This window comes from Rhincodon typus, chromosome 10, assembly GCF_021869965.1.
Source record: "Rhincodon typus isolate 14 chromosome 10, sRhiTyp1.1, whole genome shotgun sequence".
Classification (NCBI taxonomy): domain Eukaryota; kingdom Metazoa; phylum Chordata; class Chondrichthyes; order Orectolobiformes; family Rhincodontidae; genus Rhincodon; species Rhincodon typus.
Window position 1 is genome coordinate 60,375,085 of NC_063341.1, and position 22,883 is coordinate 60,397,967.

The 22,883-nt window shown below is 38.6% G+C and overlaps 1 protein-coding gene across 4 annotated transcripts in view; it reads left to right on the top strand.

Annotated features, from left to right (window-relative positions):
- Window positions 1–22,610, top strand: part of frrs1b (ferric-chelate reductase 1b) — a 49,239-nt gene extending 26,629 nt beyond the window's left edge. For all 4 annotated transcript variants that reach the window (XM_048602064.1, XM_020518282.2, XM_048602065.1 and 1 more), the window contains exons 9-16: window positions 6,778–6,891; window positions 10,687–10,802; window positions 13,704–13,790; window positions 17,700–17,797; window positions 18,533–18,591; window positions 20,510–20,653; window positions 21,835–21,896; window positions 22,050–22,610. In XM_048602064.1, the coding sequence (XP_048458021.1) occupies window positions 6,778–6,891; window positions 10,687–10,802; window positions 13,704–13,790; window positions 17,700–17,797; window positions 18,533–18,591; window positions 20,510–20,653; window positions 21,835–21,896; window positions 22,050–22,142 (773 nt within the window). In that variant the 3' untranslated portion in view covers window positions 22,143–22,610. The remainder of the gene's footprint in view (window positions 1–6,777; window positions 6,892–10,686; window positions 10,803–13,703; window positions 13,791–17,699; window positions 17,798–18,532; window positions 18,592–20,509; window positions 20,654–21,834; window positions 21,897–22,049) is intronic.
- The last annotated feature ends 273 nt before the right edge of the window (window positions 22,611–22,883 follow it).

Sequence of the window (22,883 nt, forward strand, 5' to 3'; positions counted from 1 at the left end):
AATGGTATCAATGTGGATTTCACAAGTTTCAAAATCTCCCCTCCCCCTACCGCATCCCAAAACCAGTCCAGCTCGTCCCTGCCTCCCTAACCTGTTCTTCCTCCCACCTATCCCCTCCTCCCACCTCAAGCCGCACCTCCATCTCCTACCGACCAACCTCATCCCGCCCCCTTGACCTGTCCGTCCTCCCTGGACTGACCTATCCCCTTCCTAACTCCCTACCTACACTCACCTTTCCTGGCTCCATCCCCGCCTCTTCGACCTGTTTGTTTCCTCTCCACCTATCCTCTCCTCTATCCCTCTTCTATCCGCCTCCCACTCTCTCCCTATTTATTTCAAAACCCCCTTCCCCTCCCCCTTTTCTGATGAAGGGTCTAGGCCCGAAACGTCAGCCTCTCTGCTCCTATGATGCTGCTTGGCCTGCTGTGTTCATCCAGCCCTGCACCTTGTTGTCTCGGATTCTCCAGCATCTGCAGTTCCTACTATCTCTGTTGCTGATATCACCATGTTTCATGCACAGTGACTATAAGACCATAAGATCAGGAGCAGAATTAGGCCATTCAGCCTATTGAGTCTGTTCTGCCATTCGATCATGGCTGGTATATTTCTCAACCCCATTCTCTTGCCTTCTACCTGTAACCCTTGATCTCCTTCCCAATCAAAAATCTATCAAGCTCTGTTTTAAATGTTCTCAGTGACTTGGCCTCCACAGCCCTCTGTGGCAAAGAGTTCCACAAATTCGCTACCCTCTGGCTGTAGAAATTCCTTTTCATCTTAGTTCCAAAGGGTTGCTCCTTCACCCTGAGGCTGTGCCCTCAGGTCCTCATCTCTCCTACTAGTGGAAACATCTTCTTCATGTCCACTGTATCCAGGCCTGTCAGTATTCTGTAAGTTTCAGTCAAACCCACCCCCCTCGCCCCATCATCCTTCTAAACTCCATCAAGTATGGACCCAGAGTCCTCATCCACTCCTCATATGACAAACCCTTCGTCCCAGGATCATTCTTGTAACCCTATTCTGAACACCATTCAATACCAAAACATCCTTTCTTAGATATGGGGCCCAAAACTGCTCATCATATTCCAAATGCTGTCTGACCAGAGCGTTATACAGCCGTAGTAGTACCTCTCTGCTCTTATATTCTAACCCACTCAAATTAATGCAAACATTGCATTTGCCTTCCTAACTGCTAACTGAACCTGCATGTTAACCTTAAGAGAATCCTGAATGAGGACTTCCAAGTCCCTTTGTGCTTCAGATTTCTGAAGCCTTTCCCCATTTAGAAAATAGTCTATGCCTCTATTCATCCTACCCTGAATGCATAACCGTACACTTTCCCACGTTGTATTCTATCTGCCACTTTTTTGCCTGCTCTACTGACCTGTCCAAGTCCTTCTGTAGCTCCACTGCCTCCTCAACACTGCATGTCCCTCCACCTATCTTTGTGTCATTTGCAATCTTAACAACAATGCCTTCAGTTCCTTTATCCAGATCATTAATGAAAATGTGAACAGTTGTGGCCCTACCATGGACCCCTGCAGAATTCCACAAGTAACCAGCTGCCATACTGAAACGACCCCTTTTTCCCTACCCTCTGCTTTCTTCCAGCCAGCCAATCTTCCATTCATGCCAGTACCTTGCACATAACAATATGGGCTGTTGTCTTATTTATAGCATATGGTGCAGCACCTTGTCAAAACCCTTCTGGAAATCCAAGTAGATCACGTTCACTGCCTCTGCTTCATCTCAATTACTTGCTAACTCCTCAAAGAATTATAATAGACTTGTCAGGCATGACCTCCCTTTGATGAAACTGTGTGTTGACCCAGTCCTGTTTAACAATGCATTTCCAAGTATTTCACAATCCCATCCTTAATAAAAAATCTTACCAGCAATCGAGATCATGTTACAGCCTATAGTCTCCTGTGTTCTGCCTCCATCCCTACTTAAACAGGGGTACTATGTTCAGCATTTTCTAACCCTCTGGGACCCTCCCTAACACCAGTGATTCCTGAAGGCTCACCACCAATGCCTCCTCAATCTCCTCAACTATCTCCTTCAGAACTCTTGTGTGTAGTCTATCTGGGCCAGGTGATTTAATGCCTTCAGACCTTTCAGTGTAACCCGCACATTCTCCTTGGCGATGGCCAATACACTTACCTCTGTTCTTTGACTGTCTTGAAATTTTGGTATGCTGCTGGTGTCTTCCACTGTGAAAACTGACACAGGTACCTATTCAGTTCCTCTGCCATTTCTTTGTTCCCCATTACTACTTCTCCAGCCTCATTTTCTAGTGGTCCAATGTCCAGTCTTGCTTCCCACTTACCTTTTATGTAAAAAAAAACTCTTGCAATATTCTTTTATATTACTATCTAGCTTATTCTCATACTTCATCTTCTTTCCCCTTATTGCATTTTTAGTGATCCTGTGCTGGTTTTTAGAAGTTTCATAATCCTCTAGCTTCCCACGAATCTTCAGTATATTGTATGCTTTCTCTTTGGGCTTTTATGCTGTCCCTGACATCTCTTGTCAGCCATAGTTGCCTAATCCTCCCCTTAATACGTTTCTTCTTCCTTGAGATAAAATTTTGCTGTGCCTCCTGAATTATTTCCAGAAACAACTGCCATTGCTGCTCCACTGTCTTCTTTGCTAGACTCCCCCTCCAATAAACTCTCGTCAGCTCTTCTCTCATGTCTTTATTCAATTGTAATGCCGTTACATCTGATTCAATCTTCTCCCTCTCAAACTACTGGATGTATTCTACCATATTATGGTCACTGCCCCAAGGGGTTCCTTCACCTTAAGCTCCCTAATCAAGTCTGCCTCTTTAAACATCACCAAATCTGGAATTGTCTGTTCCCTCATGAGCTGTACCACAGGCTGCTGTAAAAATAACACCTTGTAGATACTCCACAAATTTCTTTACTTGAGATCTGCTAACAACCTGATTTACCCAATCCACCTGCATATTGAAGTCCCCCATGATTACTGTAATACTGCCTTTCTTACATGCCTTTTCCATCTCCTGATTTATTTTCATCCCCACATCCTACTGCTCGGAGGCCAGTACACAACTCCCATCAGGGTTGTTTTTGCTTTGTGGTTCCTCAACTCTACCCACACAGATTCTATGGCTTCCTATTCTATATCATTGAGTCATAGACTCGTAGAATTATACAGCAGAGAAACAGACCCTTCGTTCCAACTTGTCCACGCTGACCAGACATCCCCCCTGTTTAGGCCCATTTACGAGCATTTGGCCCACATCCCTCTAAACTCTTCCTAGTCATATACCCATCTAAATGCCTTTTAAATGTTGTAATTGTACCCACCACCACTACTTCCTTGGGCAACTCGTTCCATACAGGCTCCACCCCCTGTGTGAAAATGTTACCCCTCAGGTCCTTTATAAATCTTTCCCCTCTCACCTTAAACCTATGCCCTCCGTCACTTCTTGCTATTGATTTAATTTTTGTTTCTTATTAATAAGGCAAGCCTGCTCTCACTGCCCATCTGCCTGTCCTTTCAATAGGATGTGTATCTTGGATATTTAGTTCCAAGCCCTGATCCCCTTGCAGCCACATCTCTGTGATGCCTACAACATCATACCTGCTAATTTTCAATCTGCACTACAAGCTCATTTACCTTCTTTCATATACCGTTTGCTTTTAAATACAACGTCCTCAGTCCTGTATTGACTGTCCCCACTTTTCATAGATGTTCCCTTATCTGCTATGCTTGAAGTTAGTTTCCTGACTCTTTAATAATGTCTTCCCTGTTACTCGTTCTAGAATAACCTCTGTTGAGCCCACCTTGACTTTTTCCATAAATTTCCATGCAACATGCAGGTTGCAGCAATATGACACACTTATGTTTAACAGACAAATATGCGACATATAGGTAGCGTGCTTCTCTGACTCTGGTAGTGACATCGCACTACACTGTGAGCTTCTCGTGCACGTTTGTGCCTCACTTCACGGTGATCTTCACAATATGCATCGCCAAGTTAGATAGGAAATCAGGTCAGGATTCTAATTTCTCTGCACACTAAAGCCCAATCATGTGAGGTGCCTCCCAAGTTGTATGACTCGAGCAATGAATCACTTAAAATTCACCACAAAGAGGTATTAAATGCAGAAAAACTATAGAAAAAAAATGAAGCTACTTAGTGGTTTATCCATTCTCAACTGAAAATCTAAACGTATAACCCCTAAAGCAAGTCGCACCATTACTTTCCGTCAGCACGGTGACACTTCACTCCCTCCAGAGGTACTCTTCCACTCATTCAATTTCTAAAGTACATATAATTCATCTCTAAACCCCAGTTCATAAAACACCTACCATCTCTCTTCCAACTGCCCCAATTTACAGAAGCTTCCATCACACCTCCTGCAACCAAAATCCTTCAGCCCCTCACCCCTTGCAGTTCCCAAAAATATCCATCAGCTCTTTTCTCTACTCCTAAAGGCACTGATGGAATAGAGCTGTTTTTTTAACTGCTACAGAGGTCCAGTAGTGCAGTGGTATCAACCTACTTCTGGAGCAGAGGGTCTGGGTTCAACTCCCATGGTAGAACTTGTTGGCCACGGAAGGTGCATTTGTAAAATAGCCAAACAGGTCAATTGTCTGCCTTTAATTCTCTCTAATGTGCCTGATCACAGATGGTAACAGTGGGAGAAGATCCTGGTCAGCTAAACAATGATGGAACCACTAAAGTACTTTTCTTATATGCGCTGCCTAATGCAACGGCCAAACCCTCAGAAATGAGGATGGGAGGAAAGACAGATGGAGACATCACTCTGCTGTGATCCAGCTCAGTTTAACCTATGCGCCATCTTAAAAGGCCTTTGAAATCACACATTTGTGTGCATTGGCATACATCTGGCTCTTTGGTTCACCTGTTAAAATAAGAATATAAAAACGTGGTGGGATTGGTTTGTATCTAAGCTGAATTTGCTGATCTCTGTCAAGGAAGAAGTATATAGGATATAGGAAATAAGAGGAGAACGTTTAACCTGTTAAGCCTGCTCTGTCATGCAAACAGATAACGGTTGATCATCTACCTCTATGACACTTTTTCCTCATTATCTCATATTCCTTTGGTAACCTGAAATCTATTGATTTCTGTCTTGAAAACTCTTAATGATTGAGCTTTCATAGTTCTTTGGGATGGAACATTCCAAAACTCACCAGCTTTTGAAGTAGTTCCTCTTTATCTCAATATTAAATGCCTCGCTCCTTTATTCTGTGACTATTTGTTCTAGTTCTGGGACACCAGCCAGGAGAATCTCATCATAGCTTGTAAGAATTTTATATGTTTGAATGAGATCACCTCCGGAGATATTGGAATTGGCTAACCCATCCTAGGCTAAAAACCAGCCAAGATTTTTATTCTTGATGGGGATTCACTACCAAAAAGAGAAATCTTTAAAATAATCATTTGTTTTGATTCCAGCTGATTTTAATATGATACAAGTCTGATCTCAGAGTGAAACGTGCTTGAGAGACTCTGATTTTATATATTTATTAACCACTGAGGTCTCTTACTGAACACATACACAAGGGTCTTTCAAGATTCTTTCACCGCAAAAAATAAAACATTTATAAAACTGAAGAGCCTGAGCTATATTGTAGTAGACAAAAAATTGTCAGAATTTCAGTACAAATACCAGAAAAGAATTCAAACTTGCACTATCCCGTCTAACCCATCAAGGTTCTGGAACTCCCTCTTTAAAAATATTGTGGGTGTACCAATATCAAATTGACTGCAATGGTTCAAGGAAACAGTTTACCACCACCTTATCAAGGTCAGTTCGGGATGAGCAAGTAATGCTTGTCCAACCAGCAAAGCCCCATCCACTGAATGAATTTAAAAAAACCCAATAATACTCCAGCAAAGATTCATCATTATCTCCACACCAAGACTTTTTGCTCAGTCTGGTACAGCTGCGCCTTGTTTCCTTCCAATGATTTTCTGTGTATTCAATAGATCCTTTTCTTCTGCAGCTGGTGTCTCTCCCTGGGATGGTTAAAATAAACTCCTAGCTAAACTCATTGTCATTTTAACTTCAAAGCAAACACACAATTTCCCTAAACTCAATTTTCAATAAGCTTGCAGGATTCTTGTTCGAGAGTTTAACAGCCATTATCTTTGCACTCTAGGATATACATGCACATACACACATTTAGATTTTTCTGTCTTGCTGTGAGTCCCTTGAACCCTGTTACTAGGCAGTAGCACAGATTTTTTTTAACAAATGAGAGCTAAACTACCACTTGCCATCTTCAAGGGTTGTAAAATATCATTAAAATGCATGCAAACAAACAGGCCTCCAGATTTCTTGGCACCCAAACCAATAAGAACAACTTAAAAAGTGAAACTTAAACTTTGACTCCTCTTCATAACACAGAAAAAAAAATACAAAATATAAATTAAACTCAAAGAAATTAATTGTTCCTAACAATTCATAGGATATTTGTGTCAATGGCTAAGGAAGTATTTATTACCCAGTCCTGCTTGCCCTTGAGAAGGTGTGAACTGGGTAAGGAAAGGATATATTGTGGAAAAGAGTGATAGCTCGTGGTAATATCCTTCAGAATTTAGGATTCTGCCAGAATTTGCTATGCTGTCTCTCAGAAATGAGAAATAGCTATGCAGGTCAGCTATTGCAGGACTTAAATCTACACAAGGTATTTACTGACTGATCAATGAGAAATCATTTCTATAATTAGCTTACTGCTGTTGATATAACTATTGGTAGTTTTGTTTTAATAAAGGAAGAATTCATAAACATCACCAGCAACCACTGATCACACATAGCAAGGTTGACTTTGATGGATCACCTCATGAACTTACAGGCTCTAGATCTCCCTTATATATTAAAGCTCATGGTAAGTGACTTGCACTAAAATGATCAATGGAAATGTAAAAACCGTAAGCTGGATTTTTGTCTCTCATTTTAAGTGAAAATTGAGTTGTGAAACTCTGAACTTCGCTTTTCTTTTGCATGAAATACAATTTTCCTGTGCCTCTATGTCACTCTACCATTTTTTGTGTGGCCTTTTTATGTACATATACCTCTTCTGAGATTGGGGTACTGATTGTTAGGAATAAAAGAAAATTATATTTCTTATTGTATACAATTTTCATGTGCAGGTGTACATTTTTGAACCTTTAAAAACCCAAGTGGGTCCTCATTCGAAGGTGACCACTTTTGTCAGGTTAGGGACATTGGGAGTGTTTGGATGGTGTGAGACCTTTGCTACTGAGAGGAATAAACAGGTTGAAGAATAAAAACATTTCATTCACCTCACCGTAGGATTTACACTGATGCATTTACAACACTGGAATTATGTTCTTCAAGGCTCGAGGTGCTGATTACCTCAGCTCCCTTGAGTCAGGTAGCTGTTGTGGTCCTGGGCCTCACTTTGGGCCCCAGATGAATCTTGTAGGATGGGCTCTACCTGCACCAGGTCATTTTCAGAGAACTTGAAAGCTGATCCCACCTGAAACCGAAAGAACTGAGGATTCTGTAAATCAGGAACAAAAACAAAGTTGCTGGAAAAGCTCAGCAAGTCTGGCAGCATCTGTGAAGAAAAAATTCAGAGTTATTGTTTCAGGTCATGTGACCCTTCCTCAGACCCTTCTGAGGAAGGGTCACTGGACCCGAAAATTTAACTCATTGTTTTCCTCACAGATGCTGCTGGACCTGCTGAGCTTTTCCAGCAACTTTGTCTTTTTTCCCACCTGAAACCGCTGGCTACTCAGGAAGTGATCTTTCTCTCCACAGATGCTGCCAGACCTGCTGAGATTTTCTAGCAAATTCTGTTTTTATTTCTGATTCCTGGCATCCACAGTTCATTTGTTTTTTGTTTTTTTTTTCCTGGAAGTGAGCTATCCTGGAATAGGAGAAGAGAACATAGGAACAGGAGTAGGCCATTCAGTTCATTAAGCACAGTCCACCAATCAGTGATACCAGAGCTGATCTTTTACTTCAACGTCATATTCTTGCACAGTCTCTTGACGTTTGTGGCAAGTAGAAATGTATTGATCTCTGTTTTGAACATAGCTCAACAACTGAGCCTCAACAGCCTTCTGGTACAGATTGTTCCAAAAGTTCACCAGCCTCTGAAGGAATTCCTCATCATCTTCTGAGTTGTAAATGTCCTGGCTTTTATTCTGATGTTGCATACCCTGGCTTTAGTAAAACACCCCTCCCCACCACCACCAACACACACAGACACACACAAACACACACACATACAGCTGCCAGATCTTTCCTGCATGTACCCTCTCAGTGTCTATAAGCATTTTGAGTGTGAGAGTGTCAAAGTCATACAGCATAGAAACAGACCCTTCTGTCCAGCTCGTCCATACCGATCAAGTTTCCCATAGTGATGTGTGGGAGAAAGAATTTCTTAAAAGTAAAATATTTTTGGCCCAATGGTATTTTAACAGTAATGTACTTTTCCACACCCCAAATATTGCCTTCAATTCTGCAAAAGAAATTCTGTAACTCTATTATATGTAGAGCTTAATATTTTCCAAATACTTCCATGAACTTCTCCAGATCTGTGTAAATTAGAAAATGTCATTCCAAACATCCTCCATAAATCTTATGCAAAGCATTTTTCATTTTGGAGAAGTGCTTGAATGAGATCACCCCTCATTCTCCTAAACTGCAAAAAATGTAGACCCAGACTATTTCATCATCCCTCATAGGACAATCCCTCCAATCCATGAATTATTTTGGTGAACCTTCATGTCTCTATGGTATGTATATCTTTTCTTAGGTAAGGAGACCAAAACTGCACGCAATACTCCAAAAGTAGTCTCACTAATGTTCTATGTAAGATATCTTTGCTCCTCAAATCCTCTTGTAATAAAGGCAAATATATTTTTTGCTTTCTTTATTATCTACTATTCCTAGATATTAACTTTCAGTGACTTATGATTAAGGAAACCCAAGTCCTTTTAAAGTTCAACATTTCTCAACTTTTCACCTGTTAATAAATACGCTGTATTTTTGTTTTTCCTATCAAAGTGGATAAACTCACATTTCTCCACATTGTATTCCATCTGGCAATTTTTTGCTCACTCACTTAACCTCTTCAAATCTCTTCTCAACTTACATTTCTGCTTAGTTTTGCGTCATCTGCAAACTTGGAAATAATGCATTTAGCCCCCACATCCAATCATTGATATAATTTGTGAGGTTCAAATACTTGATCCCTATGGTACCCCACTAGTCACATCCTGCCAACCTAAAAATGATCCATATTCAGAGGGAGAGAGTGAGAGCCAGAAACAGCAGTTATTGGGGTCTGAAAAGGTTTTTGTTTTAATTATTAGCCATAAGACAGGATGTCAATGAGAAGACCATTGAAATTTGGTCAGAGGATGGAATCACTTGAGTGAGCCATGCTACTGAGGTCAGTTCAGGATTTCTCACAAAAGACTCAGAAAAAGGCCTTGGACGATCGTTAGCCATTATGACTTAATGAAATGGGCAGAATCGTTAGGAGCTGAGTGTGATTTTGGGCTGGTTCCTGTAAAGACTGCAATTCAGCTGAGAACTTGGTACAATGTATAAATGAGGCAGAGGATTTTTGAATATGTTAAAATGCTGATGAAGTATGCCTTTTGTAGCTAAGAGTCATAATTGCCTGCTGATTCATGTTTAGTCAAGATTGATTTTAGTTTTCTATATCAAAAATCTTATTTTGGCATGCGATTGATATAAGTCAGTCACTGAGAACTAAAATCCTCTTTTAAAAGTTATTGGCCTGTACAAGGCATGTAACATTATTTATGTATTTATTTATTAATTATTGCCTTCAACTCCTAATGTCATTTGTCAGTTGAAAGAGAATGATGTTGTGATAATTAATTAAGTTATATTTGACTTGCTTCTTGCCACTTAGATGCACTGGAAGATATTGATGGTGTGGTGTGTGGCTAGTTTTGGTGAGCAGCTATTATCAGGCTCTACAGTCTATGCAGTGTCCAGGGTACTCAGTCACATACTAATGCCACATGATGTGAAGTGAATAGGCTGGGTATTAGCAGGCATCATGGTGAGGATCTTAGGAGATGTTGAGTAATATCAGCCAAAAGAGACACTGTTTACAACAGTTGCTTACAAATATTTCAACCAAGTCTGTTTTCACTGGACTTCACCATGATCCAGGTTGTTCACAATTCATCTTCTCCACTATTATTCTTAATAGCTAGAGCTCTAGTCCCTATCTTTGATCTGTCGTCTTGGAGCAGTCTCGAAGAGCTGAGTAGCCTACTCTTATTTCATTTTAATATGTTGTAGAGTCATGGAGCTTTATCTAAAACCTGCTGCTTTTGGTAGTCACTGTGCAGATGGCCCAGTGTTGCTATTTCAATGTGTGATAATTTCTTGTTTTACTGGATGCTGATCCTGCCCTTTTGCATTTTACATTGATTGTGGTATTTGTCTTAAATTGACTTAAACAACCCACAGTCATTGAGATGCAGTGTGTTCAAGTATTCAGTCACTAAATTATGAATTATCCTGCAATTGAACAAGCAATTTCCCTTGTGAGGGTGCCTAGGAAAGGATACAAGAAACTGTGGGCCTTTGCTAGTTTGATCCAAGGGAGAGCTTCATACTTTATTCCAGTTTGTCATGGCAATTCTTTTTTTTTTATCCTTAGGAGCATTAATGTTTATTGCTTGGGTGAGTGCAGCCAATATTGGTGTCATTGTAGCTCGATTCTTTAAACCTGTCTGGCCATCCAGCACATTGCTTGGCAAAAAGATTTGGTTTCAGGTAAATTTCAGTGCTTTATCAATAATATTTGATTAATGCAGTTTTAAATTCAATGGTAGCAACTTGTGGATATTCTGGAAAGAAACAAGAGAAACAATGGAGAAGGTGAACGGTTACATGTTAAATTAGGTATAAAACAATAAATAAAGGGAAAGAAAAATTAAAATGAGAGAAAAAAGAGACAAAGAAAACGTGTTTTAAAAATATAATTTGATATTCAAAAATATAATTTGACATTCATAGAATCTCTCGTAACAACTTACACCTGCAAGAATGATTTTGAATGGTTGAATTGCTTTCCATTTTGGGGTATTGACATTGTTTGGCATTCAATTACAAAGATCGCATTGTTAAGAAGGTACTTCCACTGTTCACTTTCAGCCTTCACTGCCTGCATTGTGTTTCATGTGCAAATCCAGGAAATTCTTCCGAAGTAACAGGGACGCTAAGGACAAGATTCTGTTTATGTAAACAGTAATCAGCCAGCAGGTTTTGAAGATTTATAATTTGCAGTGTATGTCTTCACCTTGAACTTTATGGTGAATTTACATATTGGTAATGATGTGTTCTGTCAATCTGCTAATATTTTTCCAGCATGATTCAGCCCATTATCTCTCCACGTCAAAGCAACTCACAAAAATAGTTTTAAAATGATAGAGATGGATAGAACTGATCTGGTTCTCAAAACTCTGAACTTAGCCATTCATTTTTATTTGCTCCATCTCTTGACATAAACATACTGATACTAATTTATACTTTCTCACTTCTGGATGCCTAACAGTGCTTTGAAAAGTGAACTTGTACTGTAGTACAACTTCCATTTGACATATTGCATGTTGAATGAAAAGTCTGAATAATACAGTGCTTTTTTTGTAAGCAGTATTGGTTCCAACCCTCAAGAAGTGTCTATGCTGTAGGCATAGGCATGATAATGCACAAAACAGACAAACTAGTTTGGAAATTTGTTTTTATTATATAAATTTGCAAAGTAACTGTTGTTAAGGAGAGAAAGCAAACTATAAATTGCCCTGGTACTCCCAATGCCATCTGACAGCTTGACATAACATAGTTTCAAGCAGTCACCACTGTGCTACTCATGGTACAATAGCAAACTTTGTGAAAGCCCCGGTTCTGCATTATTCACTGCAAATTCAAATTGCTTGTAGTTATTTTCAAATCAACTTGTTCAGAGATGTTATTACACACCTCTGGAACAGGGTGCTTCTTGAACTCAGGCCTCCTGGCTCACAGGTAGGGACACTACCACTGTGAACAAAAAAAGAACAAAAAACAATACAGTAAGGGAACAGGCTGTTTGGACCTCCAGGCCTGTGCTGCCACGTTTTGCCCTTCCGCACTTAAACTGTCTTCACTTACAGGATCCGTATCCCTGTGTTCCCTTCTAATTTACGTATTCGTCCAAGTGTTTCTTGAATGCTGCTATTGTGTCTGCTTCCACCACCTCCTCTGGCAACGCATTTCAGGCACTCACCACCCTTTGTGTGAAAAACTTGCCTCGCGCATCTCTTTTAAACTTCCCCCCTTGCACCTTGAACCTGTGTCTCCTAGTAATTGACCCTCCACTCTGGAAAAAAAACCTCATATGTTCCACTCTATCAATGCCATTCACAATCTTATAAACTTCCATTAGGTTGCCCCCCACCTGCAGCGTTCTAGTGAAAACAAGCCCAGTCTATACAACCTTCCTTTTCTGTACCCTCTCCAAAGCATGTACATCCTTTTGGTAGTGTGGTGACCAGAACTGTATACAATATTCCAAGTGTGGCCTAACTAAAGTTCTATAAAGCTGCGGGGTAACTTGTCTATCCTCATACGCAATGCCCCTTCCAATGAAGGCAAGCATGCCATAGGCCTTTTTTACTGTCAATCACCAGTAAGTCCATTTGCTTCTAAATGCGTACAGATCTTGTCCCTGGCAATCTTTTCCAATAATTTCCGTACCACCGACGTGAGACTCACAGGTCTGTAATTTCCTGGATTATCCCTCCTACCCTTCTTAAACAATGGGCCAACACTGGCTATTCTCCAGTACTCTGGCACCTCATCTGTGGCCAAAAAGGATACAAAGATGTCTGTCAAAGCTCCAGCAATTTGTTCTCTTGCCTCCCTCAATATTCTGAGATAGATCCCATCAGGACCGGGGACTTATCTACCTTAATACTTTTTAAGATGGGCAAAATTTCTTCCTTTTTAATAGCAACTTGTTCCACAAGAGCCCTTCAAATTGCGTGAATGACTGCTGAGTCAAACTGCTATAGGTGCGTATTTGCACTTCCTATCAACAGTTTCTTGATTGTAGATAAAGTAGTAGAATAATTCTTTCCTAGAATGACCATTTTGCAATTTAAAATTGTATAAATGGCAGAGTGAAGGATCCTTGATATGGATGAACAGCTTGAGCAGCCTTTGTTGCAACTTTCAAAATTTCCTTCCCCCTGCAATTTTTAGTTTGCGAAAGCCCAGGGTAGACATTGCCTAACCACTGCTCTTCAATGCACACAATCAGACATTCATCAAATTTAATAGTTCCTTGGACCGTAGACTTTGGGTTTCTCAACACTAACATGTACACGGATATGAGCTAAAATGGAAGTTTTGCCACTTTGTTGTGTTAATAATAAATCAACGTTCAGTTTTGTTTAACTTTAAAAGTAGCAGTACATTGGAAACAAAAATCTATGTTCTAACTATAGTAGGCTATCATGTTTTGATTGTTCAGAGGTTGACATATCACTGTATATGGTTGCTGATACTCGAACTGGTTCTGAATACGCAGAGGAATAGACAAGTATTGAAACAGTTAAATTTTGAGTCACAGTTAGTAAAATGCAAACTGCTTGTTGCAACTTTTGACTTCTGTTTTTATTGTTCTTGTTTTAGGTGCATTGGGTGCTTATGGCAACCACAGTGTTGCTAACATGTCTTGCCTTTATTCTTCCTTTTCTGTACAGGGGAGCCTGGAGCTATGTAAGTTGGCATTTGTTGGTGGTTCTAGTAGTGAGAAATGGAAAATAATTCCCTTTTCTTGATAGAAATATTACAAACATATCAATTGGAATTGAGCTGAAGATGAAACGAAGCAAGTTAGCTTTACAAATAGGAAAATATGTTTTTAGTACATAAACAAAGTAAGCACATTGTCTGAATCAATTTGATTTATTCAGATTAGATTAAAATATAAACAGAGTGGGATGCCAAGTCCATGAGTGTAATTGACTTTCCTGAATCAGCCTTTATCTGGAATATTTTTCCATAACGAGGATGCTGCGCTTTGCCTGTTATACAACAACAACTTGCAATTATACAGCACCTTATCTATACCAAAGTGTCCAAAGACATTCACAAGAGAGTGCTATTAATCTAAGCCTGATACCGAGCCATATATGATGATATGAAACAGGAATGTTTAGTCATAGAAGAAGAAGTGCTGTAACAGTTGAGAGGGAGATGTTGAGGCGGAGAATTTTAGGGAAGAAATTCTCAGTTTTTATCATGAAATTACATAGTTTCTTCATACAGTGTTATCTTTAATTTAGTTCACACTTTCGCAACTAAATGATTCAGGATTCCCTCTGTAGTTTCCATTTGAAGCTCTTTTTCAGAGCCAGGCACTTTTCTTTTTGACTATAATTCTGGCCACTGACCAGAAAAATGTCAGGAATCATGCATATGTTCTTAGCATGTGCATATCCTCTTACTAAAACGGTGCGTGTGGCAGTTTTAACCCAAGTCAGTTTAGAATGGAAAAAAAAAAGCCAGGTTAGCTGTGTCTGGAATCTAAACAATATTTTGATAAGTAAATATGATCTGTTTGAACAAGTCATCAAGTTCAAAATGTTTTGTGCAGGGCGTTGCTGTACAGCCTAGGAATAGGATTCTGGATCACGATTTCAATCTCCACTTGGGTGATGATTTTTAAAAAGAAATATTATTTCATTCACATTTTTGTTAACAATTGTGAAACTCCACAGCTAACAGCACTAGTTGGTTGTTGAGGGGAGAAAAATGTACTTGTCATTCCTAGGCATCTTGCAGTTACTACTTGCAAAAACATTTGAATGGGCATTAAATTGTTTGCTCTCTGACTAGTTATGAGAGACCATGATAAACTACCAACTTGTTTTATTTACATGCATAATTCAGTGACAGAAAACAGAGCTGAACTGTAAAACACTTCTTGATTTAAACAGTCACAGCCTGACACTGCATCTTTGCATGTGAAGAGGTGCACCCCCTTGTGTTGCAGCATAAGCACAACCTTGTTTTTTCATGGTGTTTTTTACTCTTCTGGAGAAATATTGATTCCTTGCAGTGATATATTTGTAAAGTTGCCAGTGTTTATTGTTCAAAGAACAGCAAAATATCAATCGTGTCACTTCTTGTCAGTGACAGTGTCTAGGATAGTGCTGCATAGTAAAGTAACTTGCTTTATTTTGCAAGCAATCTTTGGTGTTAATTCTTTGTTAAGTGCATGCAGCCTTAACTGCCCTAGGGAGAACTAATGTGGCAAGAATGTATATGTAAGGGGCCTAAAGCCTGATTTGGGAATGGTAAAGGACAACTCTTGTTTTGTTCTTGTCCAATGTGGTAGGTGGCACACTCAGTCCCAAATGTGCCTGTGTTTCCAATCTGCCATTTTGTGAACAGGAGGATGTGTAGCACCTGTAAACAGGGGTGCATGACTCCATTTCAAGGCCTTTGGACATTATTTTGAACGTTGTAAGAACACCTGTTAATATAAAATTGCACTGTTTCCAATTCAGTCATGGGATGTTTATGAGCCTTTATTACAAAATCTTAATTCATGAAAAATTTCCCACTCATTCTCCTCTCATTCTATTAAATGTAATCAATACATTTCAAAGGCAGAAACAAAACCTAAGGTTTTTTTTTGTTAAGTGCTTGCAGAATTTGCAAATTTAATTCTATATCGATTGAATGAGCTAGATAATACTTACCATAGAATCCTACAGTGTGGAAGCAGGCCATTCAGCCCATTGGTCCACACTGACCCTATGAAGAGCATTCCATCAAAACCCTCCTACCCTTTCCCCATAACCCTGCATTTCCCATGGCTAATCCACCTAGCCTGCACATCCCTGGATACTACAGCATGGCCAATCCACCTAACCTGCGCAAGTTTATACTGTGGGAGGAAATTGGAGCACCTGGAGGAAATCCATGCAGACATGGGGAGAATGTGCAAACTCCACACAGACAGTTGCCTGAGGCTGGAATCGAACCTGGGTCCCTGGTGCTGTGCTACCCACTGAGCCACTGTGCTGCCCCTACTTGTTCATAGGCAGCCACAAGGGGACTGCTGGGATGCTGAGGTGGCCTGTTTGAAAGGCCCACTTCAGTGCTTTCAGACTTTTTCGAATTATAATGGAAACGTCAAAACCTATTAGCCTTCTCCCTTCCCATGACCTCACCCTACACATGCTCCCTATGCATAATCTGTGTAATTCTTTGCCACCACCTTCTCATCTCCCCATGGCCTCTCATAGCCCCCATATCAGCAAATGGCACCCTCATGCTCAATCACACATGACACACTCTATATCGAACCAATGTGTTTTTATGTCCTTTTGTGGCAGTGGGATTTGTTTAAAGAAAAGCTTTAAAAATGTCACAAACTCATAACTTACCAGTTTCCTAAACAAGAACAAACTAATCAATCATCCAATAGCAGAAACTTTGAGAACTTGAAACCCTTTTATCATTTGCTGATTGACAGTGTTTATTCACACAGAGATCAGAAAAAAAAACTAGAGCTGTCAATCAAGCAGTGTTTTCCGTGGAGCTCAGCTGTTTCAACAGCCCTTAAAAGATGTCTGTGTTTTAACCATATCTGGATGACTGACACTTTTGGCCTTTCACCTCCCTCTGAGGAACATGATAGGTTCCTCTCGTCTATCCCACCAGCTCAATGCATCACTCATTTATACCACCTTCAATGGGATGCTGTCACTAAGCACATCTTTCCCACTTTTCACGTCCATAATAACCTGGTCTCCACTCTTCAATCAACCCCAACATCCCATTCCATTCCCACAGCACCTTACCCTGCAAGCAAAGGAGATTTATCAGCTGTCTTTTCACTTCCTCTTTTCTTGTTGTTCAAGCCCTCAAGCACTTCTTCCAGGTGAAGCAGTAATTTGCATGTGTTTCTTTCAATTAAGAATATAGTATTTGTTGTTTTCATTGGTTGTGTGGTCTGTAATGAGGGATTAGGAGATAGTTTTTCAGAATTTCTCTATTCAGTCCATAAGAATGACCATGAATTTCTAGTGGCCTGCCTGTTTTAATTCTCCACCTTGTACTCATGCTAAGGTCTCTGTCCTTGGCCTGCTGCAGTATTCCCATGAAAGTCAACACAAGCTTGAGGAACAGTTCCTAATTTTATGATCAGGTATTCTATGTTAATCATTTCAGATTGTAAACTCTGTTTTCATATTTAATTCCTTTGCACAGTTTGATTTCTTTTAGTTTTGTTTTCAGTCAGCAACAGACCTCTCAGCATGTCTATAGTTTCTTTGAATTTATTGCTCCATCAACATTCCCTTTGGTGCTGTAAGAGTAACTCTTCTGTTATTTAATCTCTCCTGTCTTCCACCTTACCATAAATCTTCCTTTGTCTTTGTTCCACCCATTGCTTGCTCAAATCCTGTTACATATCCAAGTTTACCCCAGTTCCAAAGAACGGTCATCAACCTGAAATTTTAACTCTGTTTCTGTCTCCATGACTATGGCCTGATCTACTGAGTTTTTCCACCACTTTCTGTTTCTTACGCTAGTTAAGTTCTGAAGGGAGTTCTGTAGAAATGAGTAATATTTCTAGGATGTTTTATCATACATTAATGTTTGTGCTCTTAGTGTGCAGGTGTCCATCCATACTTTGGCTGTATGATTCTTATACTGGTAATTCTTCAGCCAATTATGGCTTTCTTCAGACCCAATCCACAAGCACCCAGGTAGGTCTAATAATATTCATTTTTGATAACATATTTTCTCACCATTTTGTATTAGAATATTTAAGAGTTGTTGAAGATACTCACAACACAGTGTCCTGAACAGCATTTATTACTCAATCGTGAATGTGCAATGAATTACACTGACAGCCAAATTAGGATTGTAAGCCAGGCTCACACTATAGCACACTTGTGTGTACTGGGAGATAAAACTATATTAATACATAGGGTCCCATTCAATGCAAATAGAAAGAATATGTGCATCTCTTTTTATGCTACAGGATAGGTGATAGCTATTTAGTGCTTCATTTCCCAGGGCAATTCCTTGCTCAATCAGGGTCAGAATTGGAACCTGGTTAAAAATTCAAACAACCTTGACCTTTAACTGTCAGTCATCATTAACTAGTGCATTATACACATAACACCTCTACCACCTCAGATACCACTTACTAACCAATCAGCACTGACCTATCTTACAGTTTGAAAGTTGTTTAACTTTTCCATTGGTATTTCTTGCAAATTGTCCTGATGGGTGCAAGACTTAAAGCTTTGATAAAATCTGTCTTTTTTCAGCAATACGCAAGTTCTATACCAGCAAACAACTATTTGTTACCATATTTGAGAATTAGAAAGAAAACTATTCCAAAAATATCTTAAAGGCAAACCAAAGAGCACATCCTTACAATTTGGTGTGAACCACAACCTAACATTTCTAACTTATTTTTTAACCTTCTGCAGACGGTATATTTTTAATTGGTTACATTGGGCAACAGGCACCTTTGCTAGAACAATAGCAGGTAAGTTTATATATTTACTAAAAACAAAAGTATGTTGAGTCGAATTTAACAGAATTTTTTTACCTAATTGTGTAAAGAAAATATATTTGTAAAATGGAATAATATATTCTAGATGAATTTACTTTCTATAAGTAAGTTAAAATGCACACTCAGTATGGAAGGTGAATATGTGTTTCACTAAGTATTTGTAACAACTCAACTTGCCTCACAGAAGATGCATGGAATAGATATTGCATTTTTCTATCAGGGCATGACAGAACCTGCTGCTTGGTAGTTGGTAAATTTCCTTCTGCATTCTTCCGTCAGGGAATATTCAAAGGTGGTGCAAACTTCTATGAAAATTCTATTTCATTCTATGAAAATGGTCACAATAATTAAAAAATGTTCAACAGATCATTAGAGGTCATGTTAATTAGTGCCTCATTCAAGAACATTTGAGGGGTTTTGTCAAGAGCATTCATCCATCAGAGAATATTCAAAGGTGGTGCAAAACTCTATGAAAATTCTATTTCATTCTCTAAAAGTGATCACAATAATTAAAAAAAGTTCAACAGATCATTAGAGGTCATGTTAATTAATGTCTCCTTCAAGTATATTTGAGGGGTTTTGTCAAGAGCAAATTTCCCACCCAATATTTTGATTTCTAAGTCAGGTAAGTGTAAGTAGGGGAAATTATAGAATAGTGCAGCACAGGAGGCTGCCATTTGGGCCTCCACATTTGCACAGAGCAGCAAATTAGTTTATTCCACTCTTCCACTAATTTCTCATATGGCTGCAATGTTTTTCTCCTTTACAACTTTACAAAGGCTACTGATGCCACATCAAGTTCTGCATTCCAAATCTAGATTCCTGTTGCCTATAGAAAAGAAGGTTATGTCACTTCGAGTCATAGAGTCATACAGCACAGAAACAGACCCTTCAGTCCAATTTGTTCATGCCAAACGGCTATTCTAAACTGAACCAGTCGCATTTGCCTGCATTTGCCCCATATCCCTCTAAACCTTTCCTATTATGCACCTGTCCAAATGTATTTTGAATGTTATAATTGTACCTGTTTCTGCCACTTCCTCTGGCAGCATATTCCATACACGCATCATCCTCTGTGTGAAAATGTTGCCCCCAGGCTGCTTTTAAATCATTGTTTGTCAATCAGATTAGATTGTACCCTTTCACTGGAAATGTTGGAAATGGTTTACTTTATCTAAACCCTTCAAGAATTAATGATAAACAAAGAAACATTGAGATGTACTCAGCTATAACTTTAAGGAAGCAAATGTTCAAGAACAAGCATTTTGAACTTCTTTGGCAAAAATATATCTTAATTTTAAAGGGCATGGTATAACAAAGCACTACTCTGTCACTTATAGATCACATAATTACAATGAAGTAATGCACAGACATTATTTCTTCGGTGATGACCATTCTTCTTTAACATCAGATATATTTTACTGATGTATCAATAAGGTGGCAGAGTAATGCTCTGGCACCAGGGATTAGACCAAATGAGATTACCTCATATTTTATGTGTTGTAGAATCATAGAAAGGTTACAGAATAGAGAGAGAGACCATTGATTCATTAAGTCTATGCTGGGTCACTGCAAGATTAATTTTTGTAAAAACGTTTTTCTCAGGTCTGTTTTGGTGCTTTTGACAATTATTTTAAACCTGCGTTCTACAGTCCTTGAACTTTCATCCAAGAAGGGATTACTTCTATTACTCTATTGTGTATAGACTCTTCATCATTTTGAACACTGCTGTCAAGTTTCCTGTCTAAAACATCTCTGTGATTTTGTTTGTAGAATATGATTGGAGCTGTGAGAAGTACACTTTTTCAATCCTTTGCATTAGTAAAAGATTTGTCAGTTTAAATTGCTGATTAGAAAAACTAACTCAGTTGATTAATTTAACTTTGCACAGTTGCATCAATCTTTCTTGGAATGGATTTGCCAGCCTTGGACCTCTATAACCCCTGGGATACATTAGTCATGGTTGGATTCATAGTTTGGCATGTTGCAACTGAACTGATTCTGGAGGTACATAATTACATAATCGCTTGTAAAGGTCAGTAATTCTTTCTATTTGTACAGCTCCTTTCTATTGTTTCTTCATTTACTATGAAAAAGTAGGAGATATCTGCAAATCAAAATGCCTAAGTTTTTAAAGCAGCTTGAGGAATTTTGACAACCATTGAATGATTGCAAAAATTTTGAGCAGTTTCAATTGGCTAATAAAGGCTCATCACAAATGGATAAAACTAAACGTGTTGATCACTATCTGCATGACGAAATTCCTGGCATCTGTCCTAAAGATACACACCTTTGCTTTGAACATTGACCCCTTACTCTACTGTCACTATTTGACCCTTGTTTTCCCATGGATTGTGAGGAGTAAGGAAAGACCAGCATTTGTTGCCCATCTTTGATTATCGTGAGAAGCTGGTGATGAGCTGCCATCTTGAACTGCTTAATAGTCTACCACCATTCATGACTGGATGTAGTAGAGCTTTGTTCTGATGGATTGGTTGTGGGATCACTACACTCTGTTTATAGCCTGCTGCTTTCTCTCTTTTTCATATGTTGTAACTTCACCATATACTATCTTGTATACCGAATAAAGTTGCTTCTCAAATGCTTCCATTCCAAGCTGAAAATATCAATCCTTCCAAACATTCCAGGTAGGATATTCCAGTCTGAAAACATACTGACTACCATTTGTGGGGATGTCAATTGACAGACAAATTGCTTAATAGTGATGGCTTTGTATCAATGGAAGGTTTTCAGCTTGCTTAGATCAAAACTGAACAACAAATATAACACTTACCACAATCTTACAGTAACTTTCCTACAGTGCTTGGTTTCAGACACATCCCAAAGGAAATTTTATTTTCAGTGATTCTGACATAGAGCTTCACACAGAGCTTCATGTATCAGATGTACATAATGAGAATTTGAGCACAGAATATAATGAAGTGTTAATTTCTCATAACCCATTCACAGCAGGAGAAAACACTGCACTGGGCAAAACTGAGGATTAACATTTTCTTATTATGTTACCATTTACCAGCAACAGTTTGTTTCTGTGGTAACTGTAAAAGCTGTAGTGTAATTGTGTTATTTCACTTTGAGTAAGAACATGAAATCTTCTGTGCCAGTACTGCATATTTAGTATTACCCTTCATACTTTTATTTTAAAAATATTTCTCAATTGCACCAAATAACAGCTTTGATTTCAACCTTTTATAGCTCAGAAAAGAAAAGAGGATAAAATGCAAATAATGGATTCAAGTGAATTGATTGATCCACAGGTACATGCTTTTAGTTTTTTTTTAACGGCTTTATTTTGCTGAATACATCAGAAGTACCTAAAGATATCAATTATTTTTATGTAAATTGTAAATACAGAAATACAGCAGAAACATAAACTCAACTTACATTTATTTTTCATTCTACAATTACAGGGTCACAGATTTAAAATTATGGTACTAACACTCTACGTCTGTGGAAACCTGACCTTTTTGGTAGTATTACTGGTTGCAATTAGTCTTGTTTGATAGTGACGTTGATGCTGCCTCTATCAATCATGATTTTGAAGCTGTTTATATCTACCCTTGTCTGACGAACATCCTGTTGTGCATTGAATTAAAGATTCCTCAGAGAATTCAAATACCTCATAATCAGCAACAGAATGCAAGATCCTTATTATTCTCATTTTACCGTCAATTCCAGAAGTAGTACAAAAGTAAACTACACAGAGACTAACAGTGCAACAAGTTAATGGATTAGAACGGCAGTAATCTCGTGGAAATAGCAGGCAGCACTCATCAACTGTATATAGCGGTTTTAGTGTTTTAAAAGGTGGATTACTTTTGTGGTTTTAGATTATTTTATCTACTTTTAATAAAAAGCATTTTGTTATAATGTAGTCTATAAACATATTTTTGAGTGAATGTATGAATGAAAAGAGGTGTTAATAAAATGAAAACTATTAAATTACTTCAATAAACTATGTTCTTAAATTATCAAATGTCTCATTTTCATGCATTTCTATAAAATTAATCTTTCTCCATTAAATTGCAGATTTAATATATTGTTTTTGAGTTATCTTTTTATTTCAATTAGGTAATTAATGGCTAGCTTAAGTGAATGTTAATTTGCACATAATAATAAATTACAATGGTACATTGATACATTACAATGATACTGTGATACATTTCTAAACAAAGTGGTTTATTGCTTTGGCTTGTGAGTTATAATAATTCTGTTGTGTGTTTTATTTCAATTCAAAAAGATTG